Source organism: Schistocerca americana, chromosome 6 (genome assembly GCF_021461395.2).
Source record: "Schistocerca americana isolate TAMUIC-IGC-003095 chromosome 6, iqSchAmer2.1, whole genome shotgun sequence".
NCBI lineage: Eukaryota > Metazoa > Arthropoda > Insecta > Orthoptera > Acrididae > Schistocerca > Schistocerca americana.
This window is the reverse complement of record NC_060124.1, coordinates 475046926-475061615: the sequence shown is the minus strand read 5'-3', so window position 1 is coordinate 475061615 and position 14690 is coordinate 475046926. Positions and strand designations below refer to the sequence as shown.

The window sequence follows — 14690 nt, the reverse complement described above, 5'->3', positions numbered from 1 at the left end:
TGATAAGGTCACAAAGGTACATGCATCACATTGGAACAACCGAAATAAAATGTTCAAACGTACCTACCTTCTGTATTTTAATTTAGAAAACCTACGTATTACCAACTGTTCGTCTAAAATTGTGAGCCATATGTTTGTGGCTATTACAGCGCCATCTATCACAAAGCGAAAAAAGTGGTCCAACTAAAACATTCACATTTCTTTACGTACTACACGAATATGTAATAAAAATGGGGGTTCCTATTTAAAAAGCGCAGTTGATATCTGTTTGACCCATGGCAGCTTCGTCTAGCCGGCCAGCCATAGCGCCATCTAGTTTCCCCCTGCAAGCTAGACAAATTTCGTTCTTTGTAGTTTTTTCGTTTGACGCTTATTTCGTGAGATATTTGGCCCGGTCACGATCAATGGGCCACCCTGTATGATATACACATATTGTGTCATATACATAGAGAGCCGGCCGCGGTGGTTTCGCGGTTCTAGGCGCGCAGTCCGGGACCGTGCGACTGCTACGGTCGCAGGTTCGAATCCTGCCTCGGGCATGGATGTGTGTGATGTCCTTAGGTTAGTTAGGTTTAAGTAGTTCTAAGTTCTAGGGGACTGATGACCACAGCAGTTGAGTCCCATAGTGCTCAGAGCCATTTGAACCATATACATAGAGAAACCGTAGTTACCACAAATCTTGAAAAGTTCTTCACCGATTTACTTCCAATTATTACACGATACTGTAATGATCATTTAAAAGGACATAGGCTAAATATTTTGTAATGTATTACATATATAAATAAATATGTAATATATAAAAAAGAAACTTCGTTACCAAAAATCTGGTAAGGATCTTGACGGACTTGCTTCAAATTTTTACAGTACGCCCGACTGAACATTCAGACAGAAATGGACTTAGAGAGGGGGAGGAGGAGGTCATGCACAGAGAGTTGGGTGGAGGAAGAGATGTAGGGTGAGAGGGGGGGGATGAGAAGAATGGCAGAGCGAGGGAAAGGGAATTTAGGATGTATATGCAAATCCCATACACATTTAGCAATTGCGAAGAATTTCCGGTTTCGCTAGTTTTTCACAAAAGTGACGATAAACACGTGATAATCAACATATATTCGATGAATTTTATATTTAAATGGTATTCAAAGTGACCGGAAAAAACGGAACAAACAATGACCGAAAGGAGACAGGAACTTTAAATTTCACGGACATGATCGTGAACATGCACAATAAATTTGCGTCAGTCAGGAATGGAACCCAGGCTATCCACATGGCATGCGAACATTCTCCCACAAAGGAACGCTGCCTGTCGAAAAAATGGACCTTACTGTACGCTGTTACGCAGGCTGGGAAAACGTCAAACTCGATTTTATCGAGAATTTTTGAGGGTTACATCGAACTGCTTTGGGAAATTGTAATTGTAGTTCTGAACTTAACGTACCATCAATACAAAAATTCATAAAAAACCGATTCCTGTATGTCTCTGCATGTCCATCTTTTCAGAGGTGGTTGCGGGACTCGGCTGTTCGGTACAGCATGTGAAATCAAAGACCTTTCAGCCGTCTAATTTCCAAACAGTTACTTTATTTGCCTACCAATTTCGGTGATTTACTACGCCATTTTCAGGCCCCTTGACCAACGTGTAGGAATATTCCAACCTCGGTTCCAGTCGAAATACGGACCAGTACTCTAATACTGGTATCGTAGATTTCTGCCTGATACAGCGATCACTTCAACCATCATCTGCCGACCAGTATTTGAATGCTGGCCCCTATTTTGTCCGGCACCGAGATTGGAATCTTCCCACACGTCGGTGAGGCGGCCTGAAGATGGCATAGTAAATCACCGAAACTGGTAGGCAATGAAATAACTGTGTGGAAATTAGACGGCTGAAAGGTCTTCGATTTGACATCCTGATTGTCGCATAGCCTTCTTGTCAGTCTCCTAAGGTGAACTGGGTAGCTATTTGTTTCTGTTTTAATTTATTGGATTTCGAGATGTGCCCATAAAGCCAACTCAAGAATGGGATGTGAATTATGACGACACGAACGTAAGGACAACACAACATCCAGTCCCCGAGCAAAGAAAATATCCGACCGGCCGGGAATAGACCCAGGCCCCTATACTTAACAATCCGCAGCGATGACGGTGCAGCTACCGAGGCGAACGAGGAGCTAATTGACCATTTAGTAGCGGTTCCAAAGAAAAGAAACCGGACAACGACCAGGAGAGCGGTGTGCTGATCACATGCCCCGCCATAACGCATGCGGTGACGCCAACGCAAGAGGACGACATTGACAGTGCACGGGGTATGATTAGCCAGTCTAGGACCATAACGCGAATTTGTTTCTTAGTATCTAAGTAATACAAATACACAAACGAAATTTACAGCAGCCGAGAGTGCTGCAAATTCCTCTACAGGATTCAAAATGGCTCTGAGCATTATGCGACTTAACTTATGAGGTCATCAGTCGCCTAGAACTTAGTACTAATTAAACCTAACTAACCTAAGGACATTACACACATCCTTGCCCGAGGCAGGATTCGAACCTGCGACCGTAGCGGTCACGCGGTTCCATACTGAAGCGCCTAGAACCGCAGTTCTCTTAGGTTGTTCGCAGCTGATGCTGTAATTTACCGTCTAGTAAGGTCATCCGAAGACCAGTATCAGTTGCAAAGCGATTTAGAAAAGATTGCTGTATGGTGTGGCAGGTGGCAGTTGACGCTAAATAACGAAAAGTGTGAGGTGATACACATGAGTTCCAAAAGAAATCCGTTGGAATTCGATTACTCGATAAATAGTACAATGCTCAAGGCTGTCAATTCAACTAAGTACCTGGGTGTTAAAATTACGAACAACTTCAGTTGGAAAGACCACATGGATAATACTGTGGGGAAGGCGAGCCAAAGGTTGCATTTCATTGGTTGTTGTTGTTGTGGTCTTCAGTCCTGAGACTGGTTTGATGCAGCTCTCCATGCTACTCTATCCTGTGCAAGCTTCTTCATCTCCCAGTACCTACTGCAACCTACATCCTTCTGAATCTGCTTAGTGTATTCATCTCTTGGTCTCCCTCTACGATTTTTACCCTCCACGCTCCCCTCCAATACTAGATTGGTGATCCCTTGATACCTCAGAACATGTCCTACCAACCGATCCCTTCTTCTGGTCAAGTTGTGCCACAAACTTCTCTTCTCCCCAATCCTATTCAATACTTCCTCATTAGTTATGTGATCTACCCATCTAATCTTCAGCATTCTTCTGTAGCACCACTTTTCGAATGCTTCTATTCTCTTCTTGTCCAAACTATTTATCGTCCATGTTTCACTTCCATATATGGCTACACTCCATACGAATACTTTCAGAAACGACTTCCTGACACTTAAATCTATACTCGATGTTAACAAATTTCTCTTCTTCAGAAACGATTTCCTTGCCATTGCCAGTCTACATTTTATATCCTCTCTACTTCGACCATCATCAGTTATTTTACTCCCTAAATAGCAAAACTCCTTTACTACTTTAAGTGTCTCATTTCCTAATCTAATTCCCTCAGCATCACCCGACTTAATTAGACTACATTCCATTATCCTTGTTTTGCTTTTGTTGATGTTCATCTTATATCCTCCTTTCAAGACACTGTCCATTCCATTCAACTGCTCTTCTAAGTCCTTTGCTGTCTCTGACAGAATTACAATGTCATCGGCGAACCTCAAAGTTTTTATTTCTTCTCCATGAATTTTAATACCTACTCCGAATTTTTCTTTTGTTTCCTTTACTGCTTGCTCAATATACAGATTGAACAACATGGGGGAGAGGCTACAACCCTGTCTTACTCCCTTCCCAACCACTGCTTCCCTTTCATGCCCCTCGACTCTTATAACTGCCATCTGGTTTCTGTACAAATTGTAAATAGCCTTTCGCTACCTGTATTTTACCCCTGCTACCTTCAGAATTTGAAAGAGAGTATTCCAGTCAACATTGTCAAAAGCTTTCTCTAAGTCTACAAATGCTAGAAACGTAGGTTTGCCTTTCCTTAATCTTTCTTCTAAGATAAGTCGTAAGGTCAGTATTGCCTCACGTGTTCCAGTGTTTCTACGGAATCCAAACTGATCTTCCCCGAGGTTGGCTTCTACTAGTTTTTCCATTCGTCTGTAAAGAATTCGTTTCATTGGTAGGACACTCAAAAGATGCAACAAGTCCACTAAAGAGACAGCTTACACTACACTCGTTCGTCCTCTGTAGAATATTGCTGCACGGTGGGGGATCCTTACCAGGTGGGATTGACGGACGACATCGAAAGGGTGCAAAAAAGGGCGGCTCGTTTTGTATTATCACGTAATAGGGGAGAGAGTGTTGCAGATGTGATACGCGAGTTGGGATGGAAGTCATTAAAGCAAAGACGTTTTTCATCGCGGCGAGATCTATTTACGAAATTTCAGTCACCAACTTTCTCTTCCGAATGCGAAAATATTTTGTTGAGCCCATCCTACATAGGTAGGAATGATCATCAAAATAAAATAAGAGAAATCAGAGTTCGAACAGAAAGGTTTAGTTGTTTGTTTTTCCCGCGCGCTGTTCGGGAGTGGAATGGTAGAGAGGTAGTATGATTGTGGTTCGATGAACCCTCTGCCAAGCACTTAAATGTGAATTGCAGAGTAGTCATGTAGATGTAGGTGTAGACGGCCACACCGGCCGGCTCTACAGGATTATTTGGCAACATTAAACGCTAAAAAAATTAATTATACTGGAGTGGACCGGTTTGAATATAAGGTGCGAAGAAGTGAACAATGGCCATTTCTTGCTGTTGGCTGATCTAACTTACCTGTACGAAGATGATGGGCACAGCTAGCAGCAGAGAAGCCGTCCAAATGATGAGGATCACCCTCCGCGCCTGACGGATGGTACACGTGTACTTTGCTCGCATCGGGTGCACGATGGCGTAGTACCTGAAAACAGTACACGCTACAAGTAGCGGAACACTGCGGGTACGGTTCATATACATGGGATGGACAAATGAATGGAAACACCAAAAACGGTACACATTACCAAGCACGCTACGGTGCAGGAAAACTGATCTAATTCGAAACAGCTTCAAGTCATCTCGTAACGTATAAATACGTGTCCTGTATGGCACTTTCAGGTAACGTTGGCTGGTAGTCAAGCACGGTTCTCTCCAAATTAGAACAAAAATACTCAATAATATTGAGATCTCTCGAAATTAGACCGAAAAGGCTCAATAATGTTGAGATCTGGTGTCTGGTGGCAATGGGAGATACAGTTCGTCGTGGTGCTCACTATACGAGACCTGAACGATGCCAGCTGTGTTAACAGGTGCTATATTATAAGTACCTGATTTTATGGCTGCTAGCGTGTTACTGAAATGTGTTTACCTGCATAAATAACACCTTTGTGGAGCAACGTCAGTAACTTTGAATCTTTGTGAAGATTATTCTTATTTCAAGTATTGTTTCCATGAACTGAGTTGTTGGTTTGATTAATGACAAATTACATTAACGAATGTATATCGGGAAGCAGTCGTTAGTATACCTACTTATCTAAACAGGCCTGTGGAGGAGTCTTGAGTTCACGCTTCAAGTACGAGTACAATCTAAGATAGAAGAAATAATAAACGATGAACCACGAAGAAGATACCCGAATGGGACGAAAATTGGTAGATGCGATATACACTACTGGCCATTAAAATTGCTACACCACGAACATGACGTACTCCAGACGCGAAATTTAACCGAAAGGAAGAAGATGCTGTGATATGCATATGATTAGCTTTTCAGAGCATTCACACAAGGCTGGCGCCGGTGGCGGCACCTACAACGTGCTGACATAAGGAAAGTTTCCAACCGATTTCTCATATACAAACAGCAGTTGGCCGGCGTTGCCTGATAAAACGTTGTTGTGATGCCTCGTGTAAGGAGGAGAAATACGTACCATCACGTTTCCTTGACAAAGGTCGGATTGTAGCCTATCGCCTCTGTGGTTTATCGTACCGCGACATTGCTGCTCGCGTTGGTCGAGATTCAATGACTGTTAGCAGAATATGGAATTGGTGGGTTCAAGAGGGTAATACGCAACGCCGACTGGATCCTAACGGCGTCCTATCACTAGCAGTCGAGATGACAGGCATCCTATCCGCATGGCAGTAACGGATCGTGCAGCCACGTCTCGATCCCTGAGTCAACAGATGGGGACGTTTGCGAGACAACGACCATCTCCATGAACAGTTCGACGACGTTTGCAGCAGTATGGACTTTCAGCTCGGAGACCATGGCTGCGGTTACCCTTGACGCTGCTTCACAGACACGAGCGCCTGCGATGGTGTACTCAACGACGAACCTGGGTACACGAATGGCAAAACATTTTTTCGGATGAATCCAGGTTCTGTTTACAGAATCATAATGATCGTATCCGTGTTTGGCGACATCGCTGTGAACGCACCTTGGAATCGTGTATTCGTCATCGCCATACTGACCCATCACCTGGCGTGATGGTATGGGGTGCCATTGGTTACACGTCTCGGTCACCTCTTGTTCGCATTGACTGCACTTTGAACAGTGGACGTTACATTTCAGAGGTGTTACGACCAGTGACTCTAGCCTTCATTCGATCCCTGAAAAAAACCTTACATTTCAGCAGGATAATGCACGACCGCATGTTGCAGGTCCTGTACGGGCCTTTCTGGACACAGAAATTGTTCGACTGCTGCCCTGACCAGCATATTCTACAGATCTGTCACCAACTGAAAACGTCTGTTCAGTGGTGGCCGAGCAACTGGCTTGTCACAATACGCCAGTCACTACTCTTGATGAACTGTGGTATCGTGTTGAAGCTGCATGGGCAGCTGTACCTGTACACGCCATCCAAGCTCTGTTTGACTCTATGCCCAGGCGTATCAAGGCCGTTATTACGGCCAGAGGTGGTTGTTCTGGGTGCTGATTTCTCAGGATCTATGCACCCAAATTGTGTGAAAATGTAATTGTTGTGTTGGCAGAAGAGCCAACTTCGTGTTACGAATGGAGGCCGAAATGCACGCGTTTTAGCTCACGCCGGCTGGGGTGAGGAGAGAAGGACTATACTGACGTGAGATCTGGAACATGACAAGGAATTAGAATTCAGAAAGCGGACGTAATTAGTTTGATACTTAACTTTAATCCATTAATGATGAACGTCGCTCCTGACGGTACATGATTCACAACATTGTCTGTTCAGAATACATTCATAGTAACTGAATATGGGGCCTTGCTAGGTCGCAGCAAATGACGTAGCTGAAGGCTATGGTATACTGTTGTCTCTGCAAATGAGAGCGTATGTAGACAGTGAACCATCGCTAGCAAAGTCGGCTGTACAACTGGAGCGAGTGCTAGGGAGTCTAGACTAGACCTGCCGTGTGGCGGCGCTCGGTCTGCAATCACTGATAGTGGCGACACGCGGGTCCGACGTATACTAACGGACCGCGGCCGATTTAAAGCCTACCACCCAGCAAGTGTGTTGTCTGGCGGTGGCACCACAGTAATCACATGTCAGTTCTAGTATAATATATTTGTCCAATGAATACCCGTTTATCATCTGTATTTCTTCTTGGTGTAGCAATTTTAATTGCCAGTAGTGTAGTAAGAGATGCTGCGACCTTGCTGCCAAGATAGGATTTAGCAGGCACGAAGACAAGGAATAGAAATTCGCACCGTGTGACGGCGGGCATTGTCTTGCTGAAATGTAAGTCCAGCTTGGCTTTCCATGAAGAGCAACAAAACGGGCCCCTGGATGACAACCAAAGGGGTCGTGCTGTTGACTTGCTCAATTCGTAAAGCTCTTTCTTTTGAATAAATCATCAAGTTTCTCTAAAATTGTAATCATTTGTTTGTCGTACACGTACATCACATCTGCCTGTTTCCGTCCCATTCGGATAATCTCTTCGTGGTTAATTTTTCTTGCAGTGTAATTATTAAGGAAGTCTATCCCGGTACCATAATTTATTCTTCTCTGTATCTCAGTCACGAATAGATGGAGATGATTTGAATAAAATCAACATGGGTTTTAGACCGCGTTCTTAAGTAACACCATAACAACTAAAATGCCGACATTTCGACCCACTTCGCGGCCGTTCTCTTCAGATCGACTAACTGCTGGGTTCTGGCCTCTACATACTATATTATTTCGGTGGCTACTGACGTCGCTTTCTACAATGCCGTTGGACATATCGAATTATAGATTGCTGTGGAAAGCTTGGACCAAGTGGTCGTGTTTTCCGGCAGCGGGACTTTGATGCCTCCACAGCTGCTTGTTTATACTGTGGCCCCTGAGTCATATGGAGCTGCTGGCTGGCGAACACACGCTGCCCGATGGACTGGTATCGTTGGCAGTCCTCCGTGTTCATGCTGTTAGGGCGTTTAAACATTTCGATAGCCTCTCTCAAATTTCGTTGCTGCATCCACGGCTGCTTAGCAAGCACGCGAATTCCTCGAAAATTAATAGCTCGCCCACAGTCCTCTTAGTGTTCCGCTAGAGTGAGTAACGTTAATATTCGGACACTATGAGATTATTTTCTTTGTAGCTTCATAACTTTATCTTTAATAAAACAAGAAAAAACATAACCAAGTATTACATTAGTTATATGTCTTGTAAATAACAGCATAAACTTTGTTAACATAAATTACGAAAGCTCTATAATAATACGATTGAAATAAAACTCTATCCCACTTTCAGGTTACTTTAATATTCATACACTTCTCAGGACTAATTACTTCAAGACGAAGTTTTGTGATAAATATATGTTTCAATATCTTGTCGGCTAGCCATTCTGTTGCGTCACTTTTTTCAAAGCTGCGGATCTTTTTTAATTTTCGTTACAGAGACCACCCGACTCTTCTTTTAATCGACGCTTCAGAGTTTCTGTGGAGGATACTGGTGTTTTGTTAATACATCGCTCTAGCACTCCCCATACATTCTCAATAGGGTTCGGCTATGGTAATCGAGGTGTTGGCACTAAGACTTTCGAATAATTGTACAGGAAATATTCCTGCACAATGTGAACTTTATGTGCTGGATCACTGTCCTCGTGAAACTTGAAAGTGTTTGATTGTCCTATTTTTGCGTAAATTGTTTTTTAATGTGTTCAGATAGACATTTGTCCGTAGTACTGACGATGAACACTAGTTAGAACGGTCGAAATGTGGTTTTACAGCTCCGGACAAGAACACCGTCAAGCTTTACAATCGACTTAACAATTGTGACTTTCAATCCTTGGATCTTCTTCCGCCACGTCATCCTTCGTTCATCTAACGCAAATTGTTAAATTTAATACTGTCGGTAAAAACGATATTGTTTCACCAAGATTCTTCCTTCGTAATAATCTCTTTAGCAGAGTCTAATGTCTTCTTTCAATTGTGTTCATTGACATAAGGTTTCTTACTAGCCACTGATCGATCTTAGCCACCATCTTTCAATGCTCTGGGAATCGTTTGAGGATGTGCCAACCGTGCAACCGCTGCAGTCGCAGGTTCGAATCCTGCCTCGGGTATGGATGTGTGTGATGTCCTTAGGCTAGTTACGTTTAAGTAGTTCTGAGTTCTAGGGGACTGATGACCTCAGGTATTAAGTCCCGTAGTATTCAGAGCCATTTGAACCATTTTATGTACCACCTTTCCAGACTCGTTTAGAAGGTGACTTGCTACTGTGAGGCACTGAGTATAGGATCCCCCTTTATTTTTCGTATTAAATTCTTTTGTCACGTGCATCCAACCTCTTTGGTTGGCCCTTTTGAAGTATAGAGCCTATACGGGCCTCCATTCTGAATCGTCTGGCGATATCTGCCACAGTCCCTTAACTCATATTCAGCATGGCAGCAATTCTTCTATATGATTTACCTTTCGCGTTATGGAAAATCACGAATTGTCGTATATTGAAACTGGTATTAGTTTTGCGTGGCATTGTACCGCCTGGATAGTCGGCCGCACTTGTAAACAAACACTGCTTTCTAACTCAGAGTATGTATAACTTGGCGACAAGGATCAGAAAAAGTGCTACACTGTCCGAAAATTAAAGTAACATGAAAATCGATCAATGTTACTTTTAAATGCTATTATTTAATAACTGTTATAAGTTGTGTAAAAAACGTTTATATTATTGTCGACTGGAGATGTACCTTAATATAATACTTGTTTATTTTCTAGTTTTGCTACAAAATAAAGATCACATAGTGTCCGAATATTAACATTACCTACTGTATAGTTGACTTCTTGTGTAGGTCCTGTCTCAGATAGCGTTAATACTTCGACACGAGAACGCTAATCAGTCACCCGGTTTCGCCAACGTAGACTTCCCCCGCATTCATATCGAAGTTCGTAGGCACGTGCAGTGTTCAGAGCATCTACGGAACCCTACGTTGCCCTCAATAAATTTCCTATCCTGTGACCGCTCTGGAATACTGATTTACTTCTTCCTCGAAATAAACGGCTCTGAGCACTATGGGACTTAACTGCTGAGGTCATCAGTCCCCTAGAACTTAGAACTACTTAAACCTAACTAACCTAAGGACATCACGCACATCCATGTCCGAGGCGGGATTCGAACCTGCGACCGTAGCAGTCGCGCGGTTCCAGGCTGTCGCGCCTAGAACCGCTCGGCCACTCCGGCCGCCCTTCTTCCTCGGTGCAGCACCTTTTCCACACGGCCACTGGTGCCTCTCACATTTGGTAAGCGTGCAAAAGGCACAGTTTGTTCAAAATGTTCAAATGTGTGTGAGATCTTATGGGACTGCTAAGGTATTAAAAAACTAAAAACCCGCCTCGATTGCGAAAAAAGCGCCTAGTGTTAAGTGTTAGGCGAGGTTTCGGCGTAGATAACTACACCTTCTTCAGAAGAACAATAAAACCCACAAGTGCCTAAGAAGACCTTTGTCAATGATTAAAAGAACACCATAGCCATACATTTATAAACGAAAAACATAAGGAAAGCACGAACAGTACATATGAACAAAGTCAAAACCACTACTTAAATTTGACTTTATACATATGTACAGTGTTTGAAATAACGAAAACGTTGACTAATCGGACCATAAGACGTGTTTCCACTGATCAACCGTTCGGAATTTATGCTCCTGACACAATATTTTACGCTTCTTTGCGTTGGTTGTCTTCACTAATGCTTTCGGTATAGCAGCTCGTCCATGAATACACCCTTTATGGAGCTCTTGGCAGACAGTGTCGATAGATACGGGGTCTCGAAGATGGTTGTTGAGCACTGCAGTCACTTTAGCAGCAGTAGTTTTGTGCTGTTTTGCCACAATTCGTGTTAGCGTTCGACGATCTCTGTCGTTTAGTTTTGATTTGCGCCCACTATTACATTTACACGATGATGTTTTTCCATGTTTTCTCTAGGCTGTCATGACTGTTGAAACAGTTGCTCTTTAAGCATTCAACAAGTTGGGTATCATGGTTACAGATGCTCCAGCTAAACGGACCACCACAATCTGCCCTCCTTGGAACTCTGTTAGGCCTTTCATTGTACGTCAACGTCTGCCTCTGAGTGCAAATACGAAGTGTGCATTATTCGTAAACAGCCTGCAGTGATGACTAGTCCGTACTGAATACGCAGTCCAGCGCGACACGTGCCTTACCTGCATCGTTGACCGCCTAACACAACCATCCCATTTGTACCACTGTTCATATTATTTTGCCTATCCCCTGCATATCATAGCCACTCTCAGTATAGCTGGGATAAATCTATTAGATGGCTAAATTTTGCGGAGAATGAGTCACATTGGGCAACCGCTACTAAATTAATGCAACCTTTGGCCTATCAGTGACCACCTCTTGCCAGAGAAAATTGATGCTAACATCATTAAAAGGAACTAGAGCAGGGCGATTAATAACATTCGGTTCACATACAGACGGGAGGCTCGCAGATATGACAGCTGGCGTCCTACTTCGTAAAAGGGTCGGCGATATGACCTTTAAATTTTTGGGCACAAAGCAAGGGCGAAAACAAAATTTCTTGGCAAAGTTTTGTCACGTTTCGTTGGTACATTTGAGATCCTGAAAATGACCAGTAACATTCCTTGTCAAGAGTTTATCTACAAGTAAAACCCGTAGGGTCGATATGAGGCCAGCCAATAAAAAACGAGGGTAATGAATTCAATTCAGTTAATCCCCCCTCATTCCGTGCCGCAGGTTAGAATCCTGGGAGGGGGCGATTGAGCTGTGCCCGCTTTCGATATCTAATAGAAAGTTCAACGTATCCACTCTGCCGGTTGCGAAGCAACGTGCTTCTCAGCGTCCCGCCAGGTGGCTCGGTCTCATTCGTTGCTTATCGCTAGCAGGAGGGAGCCCATCGAACACCACCGACTGGCGGTTATGTGGGAGTCGGGTCGTAGTCTGAGGGGAAATCTCTATTAGCGAATTGACTTGGCTGGGAAACGGGGCTCTCGAATTGGAAGAGGGGTTCATTTCTCCCTGCTCTCGTTACCTGCAGATAAAGTGGCAGAGTGGTGTGGCGGAAGATTATCGGTTCGTTTAGTTAGCATCTTGTTCTGTGCTGTAGAGTGCTTCTGCTCTCGGCGTCGGTTGACTCACTTACTGAGGCGTGCTTACCGTTAGTTACTTTCATGAATTGGATATTACCTTACGCTAATATGCGTCTGTTGCATTTGTGCCTAAAAGTGTAGTGGTGGCTAATTCATGAACAGTGAGAGATATGTCTCCGTGTGCACACAAATTTTACTTCCTTGTCTTAATAGAGCCCACTGCGGCGTTCTGGTTCTATATGTACTTTATACCTTTGTTAAACTGCCAAGATCGTGGTGAACGCACATTGGAAGCGTGCATTCGTCATAGCCATACTAGCGTATCACCCGGCGTGATGGTATGGGGTGCCATTGGTTACACGTCTCGGTCACCTCTTGTTCGCATTGACGGCACTTTGAACAGTGGACGTTACATTTCAGATGTGTTACGACCCGTGGCTCTACCCTTCATTCGATCCCTGCGAAACCCTACAATTCAGCAGGATAATGCACGACCGCATGTTGCAGGTCCTGTACGGGACTTTCTGGATACAGAAAATGTTCAACTGCTGCCCTGGCCAGCATATTCTCCAGATCTCTCACCAATTCAAAACGTCTGGTCAATGGTGGCCGAGCAACTGGCTTGTCACAATACGCCAGTCACTACTCTTGGTGAACTGTGGTATCGTGTTGAAGCTGCATGGGCAGCTGTACCTGCACACGCCATCCAAGCTATGTTTCTGTTTGACTCAATGCTAAGGCGTATCAAGGCCGTTATTACGGCCAGAGGTGGTTGTTCTGGGTGCAGATTTCTCAGTATCTATGCACGAAAATTGCGTGAAAATGTAATCAGACGTCAGTCCTAGTATAATATGACTATCCAATGAAAAAGGACTATTCATTGGACAGTCATATTATACTAGAACTGACGTTTCTTCTTGGTGTAGTAATTTTAATGGCCAGTAGTGTATTAGTGCCCATTGTATATATTTTTGTCATTGCCCACGTCTATTATAAAATGAGCGTTCTGTTTATATTAATTATTAGACACCGATGACTTGTTACTGAAATCATTTGGGTATTGTGTCGTGAATTTTACTTGCACGGGTTTTAATCATTACCCACTGTTCTTACAGTTTTTTTGTGATTGTGGCTCAATGTTTGGTCTGAGCCTACAATGGAACGTCTCTTTCGTTAGCTTTATTAGTACGTAACTTGCTAATGAAGAAGTTTACCTCTTTTTTAGTCCCTATGCGCTTGCCGAATATAGGTGGAAACAAATCCACGAAGAGCTTAAAATCAGCTGATGTTAAATGATACAATTCCAAATTGCAAAATTATGTTACCTGTTTAATTGTAAGTGTTGGTCATCTCATCCTTGCTAAAGAGGTGTCAAAGAATAAAGTACATATAAGGTATTTATGAATGAATACCTTTTACATACAGACGTTATTTGGATATTTACCCAGCACCTTATGGTTCACGGCTTCTTGTTAGCTATATTGTTTCAATAAGGCTTTGCCCACCTCAAATCGTAATTGACGCTGTCGTTACTTCAACATGGTTCCACGTAGGGGTCATTTGCTGCGATGCCCCATTTACAACAATGTGCGCTGTACTCCGAAACACTTGTGTCTGGACCACATATCGTGCCCGTCTTGCATTCCAGAGCACCTGGTCAAATGGTTCAAATTGCTCTGAGCACTATAGGACTTAACATCTGAGGTCATCAGTCCCATAGAACTTAGAACTACTTAAGCATAACTAACCTAAGGACATCACACACATCCATGCCCGCGGCAGGATTCGAACCTGCAGTCGTAGAGATCGCGCCTAGAACCGTTCGGCCACACCGGCCGACGGAGCATATGTCATCCACGTTTTGTGATAGGGCGTGGACGCGAAACACCTTGTCGCCGACTTGTAGTTTCACTGTCCTTCAATCACTTTCCACAGATTCTCACGACTGTAGCACGTGAACAACCTACTAGCTCTGCCGTTTCCTAAACGCTCATACCTGGACGACGGGCCACAACAGTGTGCCCTTTGAAAGAGTCGTTTATGCCTGTTCTTACCACATCTCCGGTACAATAGTCGCTAGAACAATTCCCCATTCGCCTCTGCTTCTCTTACTTGCCTTTCTTACTGCACAGCATGGCCACTACCCCACCAGGCGGCATT

At 43.7% G+C, this 14690-nt stretch overlaps 1 protein-coding gene across 3 annotated transcripts in view; it reads right to left on the bottom strand.

Moving 5' to 3' along the window:
- The window catches only part of LOC124619735 (pyroglutamylated RF-amide peptide receptor-like), a 150229-nt gene that overhangs the window by 123854 nt on the left and 11685 nt on the right, over positions 1–14690 (bottom strand). For all 3 annotated transcript variants that reach the window (XR_006980117.1, XR_006980116.1, XM_047146307.1), the window contains exon 2: positions 4818–4941. Coding sequence is in view for 1 of the 3 variants with exons in the window: in XM_047146307.1 (XP_047002263.1) it covers positions 4818–4941 (124 nt within the window). In the remaining 2 variants the exon portion in view is untranslated. The remainder of the gene's footprint in view (positions 1–4817; positions 4942–14690) is intronic.